Source organism: Gallinula chloropus (assembly GCF_964237585.1).
Source record: "Gallinula chloropus genome assembly, chromosome: 16".
Classification (NCBI taxonomy): Eukaryota; Metazoa; Chordata; class Aves; order Gruiformes; family Rallidae; genus Gallinula; species Gallinula chloropus.
This window is the reverse complement of record NC_140101.1, coordinates 1527319-1548246: the sequence shown is the minus strand read 5'-3', so window position 1 is coordinate 1548246 and position 20928 is coordinate 1527319. Positions and strand designations below refer to the sequence as shown.

The 20928-nt window shown below is 56.0% G+C and overlaps 1 protein-coding gene across 1 annotated transcript; it reads right to left on the bottom strand.

Annotated features, from left to right (window-relative positions):
- Positions 1-9103: 9103 nt before the first annotated feature.
- Positions 9104-16570, bottom strand: TNFRSF6B (TNF receptor superfamily member 6b). Its single transcript, XM_084271542.1, has 4 exons — positions 16277-16570; positions 15357-15735; positions 12840-13037; positions 9104-10052 (listed from the first exon to the last, which is right to left on the bottom strand). Exons 1-4 carry the CDS (start codon positions 16316-16318, stop codon positions 9781-9783), a joined length of 891 nt encoding a protein of 296 aa, XP_084127668.1. The 5' UTR covers positions 16319-16570; the 3' UTR covers positions 9104-9780.
- Positions 16571-20928: the final 4358 nt, after the last annotated feature.

Here is a 20928-nt window from a genome sequence, read left to right as displayed (position 1 = left end):
TGTTGGTGCAGCCCAGCACACTGCTGACTTTCTTTGCCACTGCAGCCCACTGTTCACTGATATTGGGCTGCTTGTCCTCCAGGATCCCCTGGTCCCTCTCCAGCCAGCTGGATCCCAGCCTGTGCTGCATTCCTGGATGTCATTTTCCCAGGTGTAAGACCTTACACCTTCACCAAGTCCTTGCTGAATTTCATAAGGTTCTTCCAGCCTACCCAGGGCGTCCTGCACGGCACCTCTCCCTTCCAAAGTGTCTACTGCCCCACTCAGTTTGGCATCATCTGCAAGCTTCATGCAGGTGCACTTGATCCCATCATCCAGATCCCTTAGGAAGATGTTAAACCCACCCAGCTTAAACCCACGTTCCTCACAGACACCATCACCAGCCAGGCCTGGGGTGTGAAGCACAAGCAAGAAGCTCCACACAACTGTTGCCCTCACTGCTGCTCTGCCTGGGAGCTGGGGGAGGCAGCTCCCAGTGTCCCACAAGCACAGCACCATTTAGCAAGAGCTTTGGCATTTGATGAGCACGTCCTTGGGCTGCATGGATGTCACACTAAACCTTTGGGGGAACTAATTCAAACCTCAGGTCAGCTGCAGCCTTACAACATCTCTTCAGTGTACACCAGAAGCCCTCTTCTGAGGATAAACTGGGTTTCCTTGTAAAACTAAGGACATCCTTAAATCCTTTCCTGTAACAGAAACCCACAGAGTTGCTTCAGTTGTGTCCCTGCTGGTGTTCCAGTCCAACCCATGGCCAGGAACTCCTCTGCTACTTCTCAGAAGTCAAATAACCTGATACCATCTCATCTGGAGATTCCTTGTAGCATTATTTTTGGGTCACACTCAACACCCCCCCCCCACCCCCCCCCCCCCACCCCCCCAGGGGTTCTGGAAGATCAGTCATAAAGAGGAATAAGGACTTTGTTGTTCCCTGAACCAGCTGTTACACACAGCACCTCAGCACCTCCTCACTTCCTACTGCTTTGGCAGTGGAATAAGCACACAGGCAGCCCCCATATCTCACACCAAGGTGTTCCTGGGTGCCCCAAAGCTCATGGCTCGCTCAGATGGGCTTTTTTTGTCAGGAAACAAGATGACCTGTGAGGTCCCAAGGGGTTTCCTACCCTCCTGAAGACTTCCTGTTACATGTGCTGCAGCACACATAATGCCCATCCATGCACCAGCACGCTGCTAGCAGTAGGTCAGTGCCTGGCACTGAAAGCACCTGGCACCTGGGGAAAGGGGAAGGACAACCCCTGAATTGAAAGCAACTGATCCTGCTTGGCTCCATCCCCTTGAGGATCTCCCAAGCCTGCACCCACATCCTCACTGTGATGGAAATTCTGACAGCTCATCTCCATGCAGAGGAGGCAAGATCACAGGATCTTTCACACCACAGGCTGTGAGAGCCCGAGCAAGTGCCCTGTGAGTACAGCTGTTGTATCAGAGGGCAGAAGATCTCTGTAAACAAGATGTGCTGAATCACAGGCTAGGTTGTTCCTGCCTGACATCATGTCAGTGCACAGCACATGAAACTGGGTGAAAGAAGAACTTGGGTTTGATCTTGTCAGAGCTGATGTGTTCTTTCAGGTTCAGAGTCATGAAGTGGGGAATGCACACTCCTATTCTTATCTTCCAAGTTTCCCAACTGAAGAGTCCTTGTCTTAAGTTCTGGGAAGGCTGAGAGAAGTCCAATAAATCACCTACCAAGCTCCAGCCTCACAGGAGGAAGTGCAGAGACAGAAATAGAAAGCAGGGAATAGAAACTCGAGGGTCTGACTGAGGATGGACAGAGCATGTCCCCAGAGCCAGTCTGAGCTCTCCAACCCTTCACCTGGTCCCTTACACTTCAGAGTCAAAACCAGCCTTAAGCCCACATACCTGAGACTTGGCAGCAGCACCCAGATCACCCAGGTCACATCCTCACTGCTGGCATGTCCTCGTAGCGACAGCTGGGATGACATTCCCTGCTCCTCCACAGGAACAGGATCAGGTCTTCCCACCTCCGCTCCCCTGGGTTACAGCTACAGCACTACCAGAGCTCTGCTACATCCAGAGCAGCTGGGAAAGCCCCAAACCAAGCACAGGACACCGCTGGCACCTGGTGTGTTGGATGCCTGGTGCTCTTAGCTGAGCAGTGAGAAGGGATGTGACAACCGGGGGCCTCGATTCTCCCCCCACATCCCCACAGCCCTACCAGGGCCCTGGTTTCCACCACTGCTTAGTCACTGGGGCACAGCAGGCTGCTCTAGCCCTCTCCCTAAACATTGTGTAAGATGGAAAATGCCATTGTTCCTAAAGGGTAAGCAAACAGTTGTTTTGGGAAGCCTCCTACTTTATGTTGACCCAGATAATAATACATAAAGTGCTTGTGGTTCTAAGCAGCGAGGGTGTTGTGTAAGGATATTATAGCTGTAGTCGTTCCAAGCTTCCTGCCCGTGTTTCCCAGAAAACTGATGTAAGCTAAAGGGCATAGAAGGTTTACTAATATATTCTATTTTTATTCAAGCCAAGAGGAAGCAGCGCCCAGGCCTGAGTGTTATAGACTGAATACCTTGGGAGCAAATTCAGGGGAGCCAAACAATGGCTGAACAAAGAGAGAAAATGGGCTTGAGATGGGAGCCTGTTCGCTGGGTGCATTCCTGTCACTGACCTTTAAAGCCTTTTGGTGCAAAGGCAAGCTCTTCTGCAAAGGACAGCTGTCCTTGCCTGGGGCCAGGCACTGGGAATCCATGGACACTGTCCTGTTGTGCTCCGTTACCGCCACCAGAGACCGGATCCACGGTTAATCAAGTGAATTTCATGCTACTATTTCTTTAGCTCCCTTGTAACTGTTGAGTCAGTGCTGCAGCACTGGCTGAACAAGTCTGCTGGGTGCTGAGGACTCCCCAAGAACTGAATCTACTTGGGGCCATCGTGGCTGAAAGGTGCTGCCGCCTGCTCTCGCCTTACACAGCAGCAGGCAGCATACGCTGCTTCCTGCAAAGCCCTCCAAAGAGCCTGGGCACATGGAACCCACAAAGCCCATCACATTTTACAAGGGACCAATGTGGGCAAGAGAAGGGGCAGGAGGAGAGACCCCCCCCCTCCAGCCTGCACTGCGCCCCAAGGCCAGACACAGCTCGGAAGCAGGACCCTTCGGCACTGTCAGGTCACCAGGCTGATGTTCCTTACTAGGAGTAATCCTGACAAAAAGCAAACTGTTCCCCTTCCATTAACGCCTCTCATCAAGGTTTTTATGTTTGCATTAAAAGGGTTTATCAGTTGGGTTCTAGTTTTGGTTCACAGGGGGCAAAAACCCCACTCATTTCATCCAAAGAAATACTCAGAAGCCTCATCAGGAGCCAGAGGTGCAGCCAGCTGCAGGCCAATGGGCAGGAGCCACACTCAGCCCAAGATCACTCAGCTCATCCCCTTACCTGGCACACTGAACCCACACCAGGCTGCTGCCCTGGGGCTGCCAGTCCTCACCTCCCAGCCCCAGGTTGGCTGTGCCTTCTCTCTGTTGCTCTTTGAGACAGCCCATCTCAGGCAGCTCCTTCAACACCAAAGGGAAGAGAAGGTGTAAACTGAGGAGGGGCAGAATGGAGGGCAGGGGAATGAGGGGTGGGAGACACGTGTGGGTAACAGGCTGGTAGCAGCTGAGCCCAGCCACAGGGCTCTGGGTGCTGTGAGACAAGACCTGCCCTGGGCAGAGCAAGCCAAGCTCAGTGCTGGAGCAGCCAGCGCGCTCGCTGGTGCCGTGGAGCTGGCTGGTGCCCCTCAGCAACTGCCCTCTGTAAAATCAGGGGTGCAACTTCTCCCCCTCCTGCTTGTTTTGAGGCTTCATCCCCTGAAAGCCCTGGGAGGCTCAGACAGAAACAAATGTGTACAAAGACCTCCTGCAGCACAGGAAAATAATGGCAGCATGAAGGGGGGGTTGGGCAACGCCTTTACCCCGAGCATCACAGCACCCAGTCCCTCCCCAAGCCCAGGGTGCTCTCTCACATCACATCCTCTGGCATCCTGGTGCAGGTGACCTTGAGCATGAGGTGGTTTGCCCTGGACCCTGCAGCTAGCTCCCTCTGCTCCTGCTCTTGGGCACAGATGACTTCCACAGTCTCACCTTCCCCGGCACGGCCGGCACCTTCCACCTGCAGCACTGGCACCAGAGCAGCTCGGTCCTGTCCTTGGGTCACTGCAGAGTCCACACTTGCAGTAGGGAGGGACAAGTCTCAGCAGGGGAAGCCTGGGCACACAACCCAGGGGATTACACTCAGGAGAAAGAACCTGCAATTACAGGAAAAAAAAGATAAGTGCTTCAAAAGCAGATAAAAATCAGCAGCTCTTTGGAACAGCAATGGGCAAATTCCAACAAGTTTGGTGTGTTAACACTCCCCAAAGCCTCTCCCACAGGGTCTGGAGGGCTCAGCCCACCACCAACCTCTGAGGGAGGCCGGAGGGGCAAAGAACCACCTCTAGCAAAACAAAACCCTGGGGAAACCTGCTGGCAGAAGAGTGATGTGACTTGTTGTGTGATACATCTTCACCCCAGGCTGCCAGTGCTGAGGGTGGATGGAGTCTGGTTGGACTAAGATAGATTAGGAGAAGGACCTGGGTGAGATACTTCCCCTGAGCAGCAGTGGCTCCTGCAGCTGGGAAGGGCGATGGGATCCTGGGCTCCATCAGCAGAGGGGGGGGGCAGCAGGGACAGGGAGGGGATTGTCCCTCTCTGCTCTGCCCTCCCCAGCTGGAGTCCTGTGTCCAGAGCTGGGGCCCAACACAAGGAAGATGTGGGGCTGTTGGAGAGGGGTCAGAGGAGCCACGGGGATGCTCAGAGGGCTGGAGCAGCTCCCCTATGGAGAGAGGCTGAGGGAGCTGGGCTGGGTCAGCCTGGAGAAGAGAAGGCTGTGGGGGGACCTCATTGCACCTTCCAGTCCCTGAAGGGAGCAGAGGAACAGGAGGGGAATCAGCTTGTTAAAAGGGGAGATAATGGCAGGACAAGGGGGATGGATTAAAGCTGAAGGAAGGAAGGGTTAAATTGGATATTAGGGGGAAGTTCTTTACAGAGAGAGTGGTGAGGGGCTGGAACAGGCTGCCCAGAGAGGGGGTGGGTGCCCCATCCCTGGGGGTGTTCAAGGCCAGGTTGGCTGGAGCCCTGGGCAACCTTGTGTAGCTCCAGGCCTGGAGGTTGGTGTCCCTGCCTGTGATAGGGGGTTGGAGCTCTGTGACCCTTGGGGTCCCTCCCAACCCATCCCAGTCTGTGACTCTATGACTACAAGTCTGCACCAGTCACGTTCCCTCCGCATCCCTCCACACACCTCACCCAATCCCCCCTCAGCTTCCACCGGCGGTCCCGGCTCTACGTCAGGGCGTGTGAGCCAGGTACCTGTGACCTCACTCGAGAAAACTCCCGCTGACTCCTTAAACCGACGTGAATCACTTACCTAACGAACCCTCTTGGTGCCGGGCCAACCCGCCAACGTGTCCGAACCGCTCTGGCGACGTGCAAGTCGGCTCCTGCCGCCGCGGTTTCGTGCACTGGAGGAGCCGCTGCCCTGACTCACTGCCACACCTGGCTGCAGCCGGAGCCCTGGCACAGGCGTGAGGCCGTGGCCGTGCCTCTCGTTTAAGTAAACTGCCAGGTTTGCATCAGGGCTTTGGCGCTACGGGGTTTGGTGGGGTTTCTCCCCCCCGCCCCGGCTCCATGACAGCACGGAGCGATAGGGAGAGCCGACTCAGAGCAGCGTGGGCTTGGGCTTTCAATGTGATGCTCATAGCATTTGGGGAAATCATCTTCTGTGTACTAAATATCTGAGTCATCCCTGGGAGAGAGCTACATCCACGCTTAAATGTTACCATGTGCCTGGCCTTAGCCACAGCTTATAAGGAAAGCAGCCTTTTAAGTTAGCAGGAAGAAGCTAGGACTGTTCCTCTTCTCTCTCCAGGCTTTGGAAACTTCAGTGGAACCCAGAAGGGGTTTTATCCGCTCGAGTTATTTCAATCTTTTCAACTAAATTCAACTTAGGATTAATCCCAGGTTGGTCTGTGGGTGTGCGGCGGTGGGAAGGGGAGCAGGGGAGGCTGCTGGGAGGAGCTGGGGTCAGCACTGCACGGCACTGGTGTGGGTTTTTCCAGCAAAGCCCATTTCCTGGGAGCTGAGGGCTCGGGTGCTGGGGTGTCTGAGTGCTGCTGTAAAGGTCAATATTCACCAGAAACATCCCCCCACTGTCACGTTACCTGCGAGCCCACATGAGGAGAAGCCTGGCTGTGCAGGAATCCCAACCAGCTTGAAGCGAGGAGGATGGGAGTTGGAGGGGAGACTCCAGACTAAGGTGTGGGGCCAGGTCCAGCGCTGCTGACAAACTGGCTGCGAACGGCACCGGGGTCTGGAACATCCCTGGCCTGGGCAGCTCCGGAGGGACACGCCGACCTGCCTGTGCTGGGTCGGAACACAGCAGCAGCCCAACGCACGTCAAGCCACAGCCAGGTCAAACACCACCTCAGCACAGCGGGTAACAGCGCAGGGGTGCTCACCAGGCAGCTCTGGAAGAACAAGTCATGGAGCAGCTGAGTGCTGCAGGGCATCACCCGCCCTCCCCAGCCCCTTGGGCCTGGTCCCGCTGGCTGATGGCTGGGGGAGCCCGGCAGCACCGAGCTCATCTGGCACAGGCCAGGTCATTCAGCCATCCTCCTGCTCCAGTCAGCAGGGCTCTGTGTCCCTCAGCACGCTCTGGCACGGCACGTGGGTGACAGACACCCATCACCTCTGTCCCTGGGGGGGTCAGACATGGGCGACCCACGCTCCATGAGGGGCTGAGAGAGGCATCGCTTCTCAGGAGGATGAGGAGGAGCTGGGCTGCTCTCCTCACCCTCGCATCACCTACACGTGGGGGGTGTGACCCCTTTGGAGTCTCAGCACTGAGGTCGAAGCTCCTGCAGACCTCTGGCTGAGCCTGTGAGAGCAGCCCCGTTACCTGGAGGGACAAAGGACCCGTGCAGGCTGCTGGCCAGATGTGACAAAGCACTCACAATGTCAAAGAGACCCCCCTGGAAACCATCAAAACACCCACCAAACACCCTTCCTCTGTGCCAGCAGCCATCAGGAAAGATGTTTCCCACTCTCTTCTCCAGTGGGGACCGTGCTCAGGGGCAGCAGGGATCGCTGCCCAGGCTGTGCTTGTCAGATGCTCAGGTGTTGGGGTGGGGAGATGAGCACAGCTGAACTGCAGCCGCTCTGCTTTAACCTCTGCTGGTGCCTGATGTGCCCCCAGAAGTCACTGGGGAGCAGCCACAGCTCAGCTGGGAGCCCCAGGGCTGGGTGCTGGCTGCCTCTGGGCTTGCTGTGCAGCTGATGGAGACCTCCAGCCCACACCCCAGGCTTTACCTTGCTGGGGAGAAGGACAGCAAGCTCCAAGGATGGCACGAGGTGTCCCAAGAGCTCAGCCACACTGCCCCATGGGCGCTTCCACCTCAGGACTGACATCTTCCATCAATCACAAACAGACCATGCAGAGAAATCACCCGACTGCACCAGCATCCCAGATAACAACAGCCAGCTTCTTGCCACTAACATTCTCATTCTCTCTCCCTCCCCTCCCCAACTCTCATGGAAAAAAAATCCCTGTTTGAAGAAACCAGGGCAGTGTGGGGCAGCTCCCACTCTAACAACCCTCCATTCCTCTTCTCCTTTAAACCAAGAGCACCGAGTCCTTAGCACTGAGTAACTGCACTGACTGACTGCAACGCAGCAGGACCCGAGGCTCCAGCTGCTCCATCCTTTGACCCAGCAGCACCAGACATCCTGCCTTTCCCACGCCACAGCAGAACTCTGTTTCTCCCAGTGCTCCCATGGAAACCCCCCTGGTCCCCTGCTCCTGGACTGGGCCATGGGCAAGATGCTGCTGCTGAGGGACTGGGAATGAAGCTGTGTTTGGGGACCGACCCCCAGCACCCCAGAATAAAGCAGCTCTGCAGGGCAGGGATCAGATGTGGTGATAACTGAGCGTTGGGAAGGGGAGTTACAGTCCCTTGTGCAGCCTCCCTGGGAGGATTTCAAGGCCAGGCTTGGCAAAGCCAGGCTCAGCAAAGCCAGGCTCAGCCCTGGCTCAGAGGTGAGGCTGAAGGGTCCCCTCTGCTGCTTTTCAACCATCTGCTGCTCCTTGTCCCTGGCTGAACTGACCCAGGGTGAAGTCAGGACCACTGAACTCCCTTTATCCCTGGAGCCCAAAACCAGGGTGCCCAGCTGTGAGTCTGGGGTGCCCAGCTGGCACATCCAAACAGACATCCAGGGGCTCCAGGAGCTGCGAAGAGCCGAGTGCTGCCCTGGCCAGGACCAGCCCCGTCCCTCCAGCCTGCAGTGGACAAACCATGTGTCACTGCAGCAGGAAGAGCCTGTGGTGAGTCTGTGGGCAGCAAGGGAGGGTAAAATCCCCTTTCTACTCAGTTATGTCAGCCTTCCTCACGGAAGGGAAGTGTGGGGGCCCTTCCACACAGCACATGTTTGGGAGCACTTTTAGCAGCTCCTAGCTGGGGAAAAAAGCATTTGTCCTTCGAACCACAAACTATTCCTGGCAGCTACTCAGCAAAAAAGGAGCTATAAAAAAGCCAAACCCATCCAAGGCAGAAGATGCAGGCTCTGTGTCATCACTGCCACAGGCTGGGAAATGCCTGAGGGGGTCACATTTGTTGACTTCCCTAAGTGACATCTGTAAGGCTTAAAAAAACCCTGCCTGCAGACAGCACAGGCAACCCAAGGCTCAGCTCTTGGCTGACTAAGCGCCTCTTTGCTGGCCACAGCACCCAGTTTGGTCCAGGGACAGACCTGGGGCTCAGGGTGACACAATCAGGTTGACCCAAGAGATGTGAGCTTCACCCTGGCCGTGCCAGCAGCAAATCCAGAGGCAGACAGGCTGCATCCTGCTCAGACACAGCCTCACCGTGGCTCAGGGAGGCCGTTTTTTGGTGGGCTGCTGTGTCATGTGGGTGACTGAGGTTGTGGGACCGTGGGCTGAAGCACGTGCCAGAAGCTGGGAAAGGTAATGGGAACCAGAAGATAACGGTGTGGGACTTGTACCACCTCCTCTCTCCTCCAAATGAGACTAGGAAAAGACAGGGGTAACAGAGAATTGTATAATAAAATAACCTCTTTGGTTTCTTCCTTTAGAAAGCATCTCTCACACACAGTATAAAACCAGGTAGTTGAGTAACAAACGCAAAGCCGGCTGTACCAGGGACTCTGGGGCATCCTACACCCCCCTGGGTCTCAGCAGGAAACTCCTCTCTCAAAACACAGCATGACACATAGATGTGAGTGAACCCACTGTGGGAAATACTGTTAAATAACTGGAAAAACACCCCCAAACAAACAAACCACAGAGTTTAAACCAAAACAGTTGTCTACAACGGGGGAGCCGGGTTCTTCCCCAGTCAAAATGAGCCTGGCCACATCTGTTTCTCTTCTGATAAAATATTGACCCTTGCTCATTGCTGGAAAATCAGCACCCAGGGGCTGCACTGGCTGCTGGCAGAGGGATGCTGCTGCTCACAGCATCCCATCCCGGAGGCAGCGATACACCCACACGCGGGGCAGGACCGGCCGCAGCCGCCACGGCACGTTCAGCTCTGCCCCATCACTCACCCCTAACGCTGCACTTCAAGTCAGGTTTGGAAGGATTAATAAATTAATGAGGCCACAGAAGAGAAAAAAAAAAACAACCAAACAAACATAAACCAACCCAAACAACCAAACAACAAACTCAAAACAAAACGAAAAGCACCAGGAAAGTTCAGTTCATTCTCTCAGGACAGCAGGAAGCGCTCGCGGACCTTCTCCTCAATGGAGTGCAGCTTGGCAACCCGCAGCGCGTCCAGCAGCTCCTTGGTCACCTCGTAGTTCCCCTCTTTCAGGTGGGTGAGGAAAGCCCTGAACTTCTCCTGGATGGCTGCCCGGGTCTCCAGAGACTGCTTCCTAGGGGAGTGCTCCAGGATTTGCTGCAGGCGCTTCAGCTTTCTGATGGGGATGTTCTGGTACGCCACAAAGTCTATCATGGCTTGCTCACAGTCGTCATCTCCTACAGCTGGTGGGAGAAAAGTGCCTGGAGGTTAGAGGGAAGGTGACCAGGGGACACTGGGAGAGCAGGGCACAGCCCCACCGAGCCTCTCCCACTGCCCGGAGAGGTGGCAGATGCCCCATCCCTGGAAACATTCGAGGTCAGGTTGGATGGAGCTCTGAGCAGCCTGATTTGTGGGAGATGTCCCTGCCCGTTGTGGGAGGGTTGTTGGACTAGATGAGCTTTAAATGTTCCTTCCAACCCAGCCTGTGGTTGTGTGGCATCGTCCTCACCCGGGGGGCTGCTCTCCAGCCACAGCTCGGACCGGGGGTCCCAGCCCAGTGAGCCTGGCTGGGAAACCTGCCACCCACAGCCCAACTTCCTCATTCAGGAGGGTGTTTTACCTCGTGGAGCCACATAGAGATGTGACCACAAGCTGGGTACTGCTCACAGACATGGGTGCCCAGGCAGAGTCCCTGCCCCAGGACGCAGCAGTGTTTGGCTTGTCATGGGCTCATCCTTCACCTAAACCAAGGGGGAAGGGGGAGGGCAGCCAGCTCGTGGCACCGGTGGGATGGCTGGGTCAGAGTTCAGTATTTTGCAAGGGGGAAAAACGAGGTTGGGAGGATGAAGGAGGAGGAGAGCACCAAACGGGGCATCCTTAACTGCCCGAGGCCCATCTCTGCCAGCAAACTGCCCTGGGAGGCCAGGTCAAGCCCTCGCCGCCAGCCGTGTTTCCCAGCAGCAGCCTGTTCCCTACGGGGCAGCCAGGAAACAACATGCAAAAGTTCCTGGAATTCTCAGCAAGGTAAATACACCTTCTCCATGCTCTGCCCTGCTGGGGAGCAGGAAGACTCCAGAAAACCTGAAGAAATCGGGGTGAAGGGTTCATTGTGTTAATTTCCCAGAAAGTTCCCATTTTCCTATGCAAATTTCTACATCTGGGGACAGGACGAGCCCTGGGTGCAGCGCACAGGACAGGGCTTTGGGATGGGTCTGGTCCCAGCTGGTCAAAGCCCAGTGTGAGGACTGGCATTACAAAGAACGTTCAAGAGATAAGGGCCAAAAGATTATCCAGTCGAGAAGAGCACCACTGGGAACTGGGAGCAGCTCCACTGGTTATAGCGGGGTGGGTCGGGGTCCCCTGCCCAGGCCTTGCCCCTCCTGCACGGCTCCTGCAGCTCCCCTGGCAGCAGGGAGGGAGGAAGGAGCTTCCCCACGCGCCTCCAGGGTGACATCATGCCAAGGCAGAGTTAAAAATACCCCTCACTGCTGCCGCTCACGGGCCTCCTCTGGCCTAAAAATAGCTGAGAGAGCCCGGCCTGGCCCTGGGTGCTGTTGCCCAACGAGCGGCATCTCACGTCAGCGCACGTGCTGCTGACACCGCGCTCACCTGACCACCCCCCCCAGCTCCCTTCCCGGGCCCGTGGCCCACTGATGACGGAGTTTTCCATCTCCTCTCTCTAGTGGGAGCATCACGCTCCTGGCAAGGAGCTCGTGGTGTGAGTCAGGCTTCGGAAGGAGCAGTGCCCAGCGCTGGCTGTGCCAGGAGAGGACGGCAAGATGAGGGCTCCTCGCACACACTTGCTGTGCCACCACGGAGGAGGAGGAGGAGGAGGAGGAGGGGATCTTATCGAAGCTCAAGCTTCATCTTGGTGGAGGAAATTCATTTTTTCCAGTGAGAAGAGTCAATCACTGGGACAGCTTCCCCAGGGACACAGTGGAGTCCCCAGCGCTGGAGGTTTTCAGGATGTGAAGGAAGGTTTGCAGGAGGTTTTCAGCACTGGGTAGTCTCATCCAGGCTCCCTTTCCCATGAGTTTGGACTGATGAACTATGGCCCTTCCAGCCTGGGCTGTTCTATGGCTCTAGCATTGATTTGATTTTATATTTTGGGAAGTCCAAGGGTGCAGGTTCACCAGCACCCTGGTCAGTCACCTTGCATTTGTGGCCTGCATATCTTGGCTGGATGCTCAGTGTAGAGCGGGTGGTTCAAAACCATCTGCTTGCCTCATCTCAGCTGCCATCAGGCCATTGAGATGGTTTTCAGTCCCTCTCCCATCCCATAACTCATTACAAAGCACCCCAGAGCCAGCCCTTTGCCCTGTCTGTGCTCGCTGGCAGCTCCTGCCCAACCTTCAGCCTCTGCTGATGCCCAACGCTACGTTCACACTAACACAGTGACAGCTGACAGCACAGGGCTCTACTTTTTCACCTGACAGTTCAAAATCCACCCTACATTCGGGCCTCTGATGCTCTTTGGACTCTGCTCCATTCAGTCTGCACAGGACAAGCTCACAGCCACAATAAAAGCTTCCTGGAAAACAGGTCGAAAGCCCAGGAGACGCGAGCGCGGGCGGCACGCCAGGAGCAGGGCTGGGTGGCTCAGCCCTGCAAACCACATCTATTTACATGACTGCCAGCCATCAGCTATCGCTGCCATCTAGCAGCCACAGCCAAACTGTTGCCAGAACTGCCCTCATGTCCCAACATCCCCAGTTATCCCAGTCACCGGTAAGAACTGGCAGGATTTCACCACCAGCTGTGTGGGGCCGGTGAGCAAGGTGCCCGCGCCGGCTCTGGCTCAGCCTAAACCCAACACCCTGCCCCATGGGACTGACCCCAGAGCAGGGGAGGGAAGGGAGCCAGCCTGTATTTTATCCCTAATTTCTATTAATTATGGAGCACTCCATGCTTTTACAAGCTGTTCCACCTCAGTCTGCATCTAAGTAGATAAAAGTCACCAGAAAGTTCCCTCTTGCCCCAGGTGGTACTGTGGTCCCAGCATCACCCCCCTCCCCATGGCTCACCTGGTTCCTGCGTGCTGTTGCTCCTCCCCAGTCTGCAGGAGGTGCAGAGGGTGTCGTGGTACTGGTTTCCCTGCACGTTGGTCACCTTCCCCTGCTTCTCACAGTCCTGGTGTGGCTGGCACGGCTTGATGCTGGAGTTGGAGGAAGAGAAGAAGCCGCGGGGGCAGGGGTGGCACCGGGTGTTCTCAAAGGGGGTACCTGTGCAGGGGGAGGCAAGGTGGCCGTCAGCACGGGGTGACAAACCAGCAAGGGAGCAGGAGCTGGGACTGAGGCACCATTGGGGCACTGGAAATGATGGTTCCCTGCCTGGGAAGTGTGTCCCCTCTCGTAGGACAAACAGCAGCTCTTTCCCTGGTTGTTTCCCAATCCAAAGCTCGTGGCACGTGGTGATAAACTGTCACCAGCCTCTGGACACAAGAGGAGATCGCTCCTGGGCTTGGCAGCACTAGGTCAACAGTTGGGCTTGATGATCTTAAAGGTCTTCTCTAACCTAAGTGAACCTATGATCTCATCTGCTGCAGAAGGCGGCCACCTCCTGGGCAGGTGACCCAGCTGGGACTACGGGTGAGCCGGGTGCCAAACCAGCCTTTTGATTCACAGCAGAGTCAGGAGGCTCCTGGCCAAGTGAAAGTAAAAGTCACTGAGAAGGTGAAAGCTCTGCTCACTTGTGCAGTGCAGCAGTTTCCCACCCAGGCTCAGGGCCAGGCCTGAGGCACAGTGCCACGTGAGGGAGATTGCACCAGGGTGTCTTGCCCATCGTCTGGGAGAAGGAGGAACAGGCTGATGACAGCAGATTTCACACCCGTTTTCACCTCCTCATCGTGTGTCTACTCAAGAACACGTGCTGCAGACCACTGCTCTGCCCGTCCTGGAGCTGTCCCAGCCAGCTCCAACCCCAACACCCACATCACTGTTTGGAAATGGGAAATCAAACTAAACCAGCCCCTGTCCACAGAGGGGATCAAAGCACTCCAAGTCCAAGCCAAAAGCCAGCAAAGTCTGCCCACAGCCCCACAGGCACCACTCCACAATCAAGGTCCACATCATCCTCATCCAGACACTTGCAGCCCGGGGGCTCTGCCCACCCATGCTGGATGCTCCATCCTTGACGTGGGTACCATCATTCCCCACCCAAGCAGCAGTTTATAAAACAAGAGCAGTAACAATAACATTTTCTCCTCCAGCATCCCAGTTTGCTCCTTAGTCCAACCCTCTGGCTGGCCCAGTTTGACGTTTCATCTCAAAGGGATTCCCCACATTGTTGGAGACCTAATTCACCAGAGCTGCCTGTTGTAACACCCACACCCTATAGAAAAATGAACCCCTAAACTTCACCCATCAGCATCAGCCGAAGGCAACAGGTGTTTTTTCCTCTGTCCTGGGAGCCTGGAGGTCTCCTGTGCCACGTATAGAGAGTATAGGAAGTTCTGCACCAACATGGGGAAGAACTTTTCCCCAGTGAGGGTGAGGGAGCTCTGGGACAGGCTGCCCAGGGGGTGTGGAGTCTCCATCTCTGGAGAGATTTCAGCCCCGTCTGGACGCCGACCCCATGAGCTCTGGAGGTCCCTTCCCACCCCTGGGATTCTGTGATGTATGGAAGGACTTGAAAAGCCTCCACACTTCAAAGCATGAAGCAAGGTAACGCTGGTTTCGCTGATGCTGCCCGTGCTGTTTGATGATACCCAACTCTCCAGCCAGACCATGGTCCTTGGTGATTCAGGGTGAGAGTGACAGGGGAACCCACTCCTAGGCAACTTGTCTCTCACGCCTACGAATGGGGGTAACCAAGGGAACAGCCAAATCTGGAAAAACACCCCCCCTAAGATCCCTCATGACTTACATCTCGCCAGGGGACAGAGTTTTGCACTTGTGAATCTCCCTGAGATGTGAATCAAAACCAGGCTGAGTTTATTTGTTTGGAACCTGCCCACGTATCTGTTTCATGTTTTAAACACGGACTCTCCAAATTGCTCAACAAATCCCACAAAACCCAGCCCCAGAGCTACATGCCAGCCCTACCCTTGCATCATTAGCAGCCCTTTTCAGTCCAGCTAATTAGCATTCCCCGCTCCTTGGCTACCTGCCTGCAAGGAGGAAGGAGCAGAGAAAGGAGCAGGAGCCCCTCGGACCTTTCCACCTGCTGAGAGCCCTGGCAGGGCGAGCTGCTGCTCCGGGGGTGGGTGAATCACGGCTGGGCTCTGCCTGTTGCGGCAGGTGAGGCGGGTGGGATGGGATTGCTGCATCCCAGCTCAGCCTGGTGCCGGGGGATTTCAGAGCTTTTCATAGTGTAAGCAAGGGAAAACCCCAAACAAACCACTCCGTGGAGAAGCAGCCAGGAGCAGCTTCGGACGTCAGCGGGAGCAGCGTTGCATCGGTAAGCAGAAAGGGAGCAGGGTCAGGCTGTGGGCAGTCATTGCCTGCTTTCGCCTTGATTTCTGTCGCCAGCGGAGGTTTTGGGGTGTGATGGGAGCCGCGGGAGCGTGCCCGCTGCTCCCAGCTCCCAGCCAAGGTACTCACCCAGCTTCTCCACGCCGTGGCCCGGCGGGCAGTCGGAGTGCCGGATGCAGAACTCCATCTCGGAGTAGTAGCCCTCCCGGCACTGGCAGACACGGTTGTGGGTGGAATTGCACTGCTGCACCTCCACCTGCTTCTCCTCGCAGATGACGTTACAGTACCGGCACTTCTCCAGGTAGTTCCAGTACTGTGTGTAGTGCAGATCCGGGCAGGGCTCGCACACCGTCTGCCTGTCCCCGGTGCAGTGCTGAGCCACGAAGGTCCCCGGGGGGCACTGCTGGCAGGTCAGCTTCTCATTCGTCACAGCATCTTTCCATTGGTACGTGGGTTGGGCGCTGCAGCCGAGCTCAGCCAGGAGAAGGAGGAGAGGAGCAAACATCCACTGCAGTGAGGAGAGGACGAGGAGCCCTTAGCTCGGCAAACACAGCTGCTGTGTTACACAACTCGGTACCGTAGTGGACGTAATAAGCTATTCTCCCACCTTGTGCTCTCCCCAGCCACAGCAGCAAAGCAACGGTGGGACCAGCTGCTGAGCCCCACCTGCCTCCCCATCACTCTCCATTTGCCGTTCCAGGTAACAACTTAACAACTTATCCTCCCCAAATGATGCTTCTCAACCCCCTTTTGTGCTGCCTTCACAACCTCCCCTTTCTCTCTTCCAGCACTAAAAGCAGCCCCAGCACATTCTCCTCCTCTTCCCACCCCAGCCGCTTCCCCACTGTTTGGGTAAGACCTTTGCAGAAGCAGCAGCAGAAGGAAAAGTTTCCAAAGCAGCAGAGACAAGTGTGGCCCACAGGAACTCCAACCTTTTTTTTTTTTTTTTAGATGCCCAAATAGCTGGATTACAGGACCAGAGTCCCATTTACCCTCCCTTTCCTCCTGGCAGCACGTGAGCCCAGCCTTACGGGCAGACGGCACGTTACCTTGGATGGATGCCTTTTATTCAGCACGTGACAGAATAGCATAGCACCGAGGGCTTCCGAGTGTCGTGATAAGAAACCTGGAGAGCAGAGGGGGTTCCTCGGAGGCTGGCAGCTGTGTGGGAGCTCCTCTCTGTAGTAGCAGTGCTGATCCAGCCGCCCAGCTTCGGAGCAGAGAGAGAGAGACAGGTACTGTTAGGACAGGCTGGGGTTTCCTGTCTGCTTTGCCAGCAGTTCTTCTTCCGAGGGGGAGATGCCAGCTCTCCCCAGCCCGGGGTCAGGAGCAGAGTCTTATAGCGCGGCAGAGGACCGGCTCGCTGGTGGAAGGCTGTGGCCATACTCCTGACGCACTCATCGCCCCGACATGCGTAAGCGTTCGGAGGAGGAAAGTCACCCCCAGAGCGGGAGCAGGCGGGGACCGGGAGCCGCCGCCAAGGAGGGAGTAGAAACGGGCGAGGTGGCGGGGCAGCACCCGAGGGCTCCCTCCCGGCCCCATCCCACCCCCGGCACAGCTGCCCGCCCTCGCTCCCCCCCTCTTCCCATCCCATCCCATCCCATCCCATCCCGCCCACCCAACGGGAGCGGCTCCCCGCCCGCATCCCCGGCCCTCACCGTGCCGCTCCGCGCCGCTCCCCTCGCCGGGCGGCACCTTTATAGCCCCGGCCCCAAGGGAAAGACCCCTCTTACGCAAGCGGCCGGCGGCATCCCGGCCCGCCCGGCCCCCTCACCCCCCGCTCCCGGCGGGGCTCGGGCTCCCCTGCACGGCCGCAGCCCCGGTGCCGCTTCCCTCCGGCCCCGTTTCCCTGCGCGGGAACCCGCCCCTTACCTGCGCGGGCGCGGAGGCAGGTGGGAGCGCACGGCCCGCGGGTCTCCGCGGCACGGCCGAGCATCTGCTTTATCGGCCGGGGAAAGGCGGGGAAATTCCCCGCGGACGCCGCCGTTCCCCGGCTGTAAATGGTAATGGACTTCCCAGTAGCCACACGGGGCTCCCGCTGGTGGGGGCACAGTTTGCCCCCCACCCCCTCCCCACCCCACCACACAGCCCCGGTGGTCTGGGTCTGGTCGTGGCTGTGGGTGCTGAGACCGGGCTGGGGCTGCTCTAGCAAAGCCGCTGCTCGGGGGGTGGGAGCCCCGCTCACACCCCATCAGGGCACTAACCCCCCAGACCCCCAGTTCCCCCCGGTTTTCAGTGGTTCCCCGAAGCCGGCTCAGGGCTGCTGTTTCCTCCTGGACAGAGCACGGCGGGGGAGGCGCTGACTGGCAGGAGCCCCCTGCCCAGGCACCCGGGAGGAGGCAGAACCAGACCCCACGCTCAGACCGCAAAGGTGAAGTCCCTGCAAACGTAAAGGAGCCGGAGGGAGGAGGTGAGAGGACGGGGAGGTGAGAGGACGGGGAGGTAGTTCTCCCCAGCACCCAGAGCAGCTCGCACATCCTCACAGAGAATCAACACTCGAGGATTTGCCTTCTCCAGCACCAGAATGAGCCTCACCTCTAGCTGCCGGTCACCCGCTCTGCTCCCCTGTCCCAGCTAGTGAGTGTCTTGGGCTTTAACAGAGCAAAGATCAAACCTGTGAGAGCCAAAGCCATGGTTTACAAAGAAAACAAGCCAAACCCAGGCTCTGGCTCTGGGGTAGAAGTAATCCCCAATGGTCAGAAGGAATCTGAGGCTCTTTCCAGTAAGATCCATTTCTGCCCATCATGATTAAAGGGGCTCAGCTGGAATCAAAGGGGCTCAAGGGTTTGGTCTGAGAAGGGTGTTGAATAAGCAGGGGGTAGGGCCTGGGACACAGGGACCTGCTCTCTGCCCCGAGCAGGTGATGGGCTGATTGCACAGACTCCTGTGAATTGGGTTTTAGCTTCACTGCTGGATTATTTACTCACTTCTAACTCCCCAAAGCAACCCTGATGACTTGTTAATAACTCTTGGTGTAATCCCCAAGCCAAGGACAACTGGGGCTTTGCTTTGTCAGTCAGGATGCATCATCTCTGTGATTAAATGTATCAATTAATCTCCAGCATTCCCCTGAGACTGAGACACATCCTCCTGAGGGTATTTCTTTTGGGTGAAACTGGCTGGTAGCTTGACAAGCATGAAGACCCCACGCTGCAGCTTACCCAGGCGGGCAGTTTAAGCAAGACCTCTCCTGTCCAAGGCTCAGCCCATCTGAGGATGACTTGGCGTTTCAGAGCAGCCTTAGCACAGCAGCAGCAGCGTGTTTCCTTTATTGGTAGGCAGAGAATTGATGCCTGTTTTCCTACCATGGCTTTCACATGGTTCTCCAGCCTGTTATCAGTCGTCTTGCTGACACATCTAGACTTTTCCAAGAAGCTGAAACAGATACCAGGTCATCTAGACTTTTGCAAACTGATGAAGAGTCATGCCTGGTTGTTTGTAAAAGGATTGCTCAAAAGTGATCTGAAGGGTTTCATTTCTTCCATCCCTCAGCGTTCTGCTCCAATTGAGAGAAAACCACCAAACCACACCAAGCCGTGCGCGTGCTGCCTTCTAACACCTCCCTGCACGTCTCCATGGATGGAGGAATCCCCAAAGGGACAAAGCACACGCAGGGGGCACAGGATGGCACCTCACAGCAGTGCCTGTGCCCCACTCCTAACTGCCAGGAGGGATGCCCCACACTGGGGGACTCTGAAGATGCCGCTGCTCGCCGTACCGCAGCGTGGCATCACCCACTAACTGTGTTCTGAATTCAACAGTGACAAAAGTTTGTCAGGTTTACAATGAAATGCCACGTCCACGGGAGAGGAAGGGCTTCCCCAGACCACCTCTGCTTTTAAGGAAAAGCCATTGTTCATTGAAGAACCTTTTTCAGCCTGGTCTTACCAAGCAACCGCCCAGAAAGGGTTTGTGGGGTCACTGGAAAGCAACAGCTCGACTCAGTCCTGACTTGGACATGGGGAGGTAGCTTAGGAAAGGAGTTCAGCATCATGTTCTCATGGCTGTGATTTCACTTCCCCGCGCAGGGCATCGCTTCACACTTCTGAGAGCCTCAGGGTGTCCAGCAGCGCTGCTTTTCAAAACCACTCTTGCAAAAATCAGGTTTCTCACTAATGTTGAGAGAAAAGTCTGACAAGCAAATGAATGCCTTACTGTCCCTCAGCAGTCACTCCTCCATGCAAAGACACAACTCATCTCCTTCCTGACAGAACAGTTGCCTTGTTTTCTTTGGCCTCTTTGCCAAGCCCTTTGCTGCTTTATTTGGGAATAGTGGGAAAAGGTTTTTTTCCAATGACACATCACTAAAATTGGAAACAGTATCCCAGGTATAGTCAGACCACTACAAGGCAGGGATGAGGAAGAAATTCATATCTACTTACTTCATGGTCTATAGCTTGTGCCATTTGCTTCCCAAAAATCACCAAGGAGTGTTCAGGATGGAGGGGGGGGGGAGAGGAAAACCTGAGCACTGGGTAGTTTGGATCAGTTCCTCTGCCCACTTCTAGCCACACTGAGTTTTCTAAAACAATTCTTGTTTTCACTTTCTGGTCTTCATAAATAATGCATTATCCATGTCTCCTTCTTGTAAATTCCACTAGTTTCTAGATGACAGCTGACTGGTAACTGCAGCACGTGCTGGCAGCTGGTTCCTGGAGACCCTCCTCTTCAGGGTTTCGTTGGAAGAAGCTTTGCTGCTGGGCAGGGGTGGGAGGAAGCAGCACTCTAAACACGTTCAGGAGGACCAAGGACCGTACTGAGGTCATGGAAGAGCTGCTGACACACAAGCCTCTGAAGGTTTCTTTGGAAGATGGGGAGTGGAAATGTCTGTGCAAAGTTCTTTGTGAGAAGGGATCCTGGAGCACCCTGCCACGGGGAACACGCCGGCACCGCAGGGCTCAGCTGCTGGGCTGAGGGTGGAGAGCTCGGAATGGGAAGGGCCAAAGGTCCCATCTCTGCTCCGGCCAGGTAAGGACACTGTGAAAGCCCCAGCATAAACACTGCCCTGACCCAGTGACCTAGGAGGGTAGAGACCTTGAGCTCAGCAGCTGTGCTCCCCTGCAAGAGGGGTTCCTTTGGGCTTACAGTAAAGCCTGGTGAAGGGCAGTACCTCAGAAAAGCCTGTTTGCTCAGTGCTGGCCAGGGCTGCAGCAGCTTGTCCTTTCTTTGTGGCAACTGACAGGCATAACTGCTGAGCAAACCTCTCTGAGATACGTCAGGAACAACAGGAACATCACATTCTGTTCACTGCTGGAACTAAAACGCAGTGACAAGCAGATAAGCCACGGACAAGGACAACCTCCTGCAAGCTGGCTGCTGTCCCACCACCAGCACACTGAGCATCTGTCTGCCCTGCCCCAGACGCTGACAGCAGGGAGGGAACCGGCTGCAACAAACCCACAGCAACTATAAATGGGTTCCTTCTGCACACAGCAGAGTCACTGGTGGGGACAGGGTGGGTTTGGAGGTTGTCAGGGCAGGTTCAGCTGCTGAAGGCACATAAATCTCTTCAGTGAGATGATCCAGCAGCTGAAGAGCAAAAGGAGGAATGTGTGAATCTCCTGAAGGCACCAGAACATCACTAACACGGTTCCTCTGCCCCATCTCATTCTCCCCCAGACATTCACAGGTAGAAACAGTCTCCAGAACTAAAACAATTCCAGTGGCAAGGAAAAGCACAGCCAGAAAGCCTGTTCTGGTT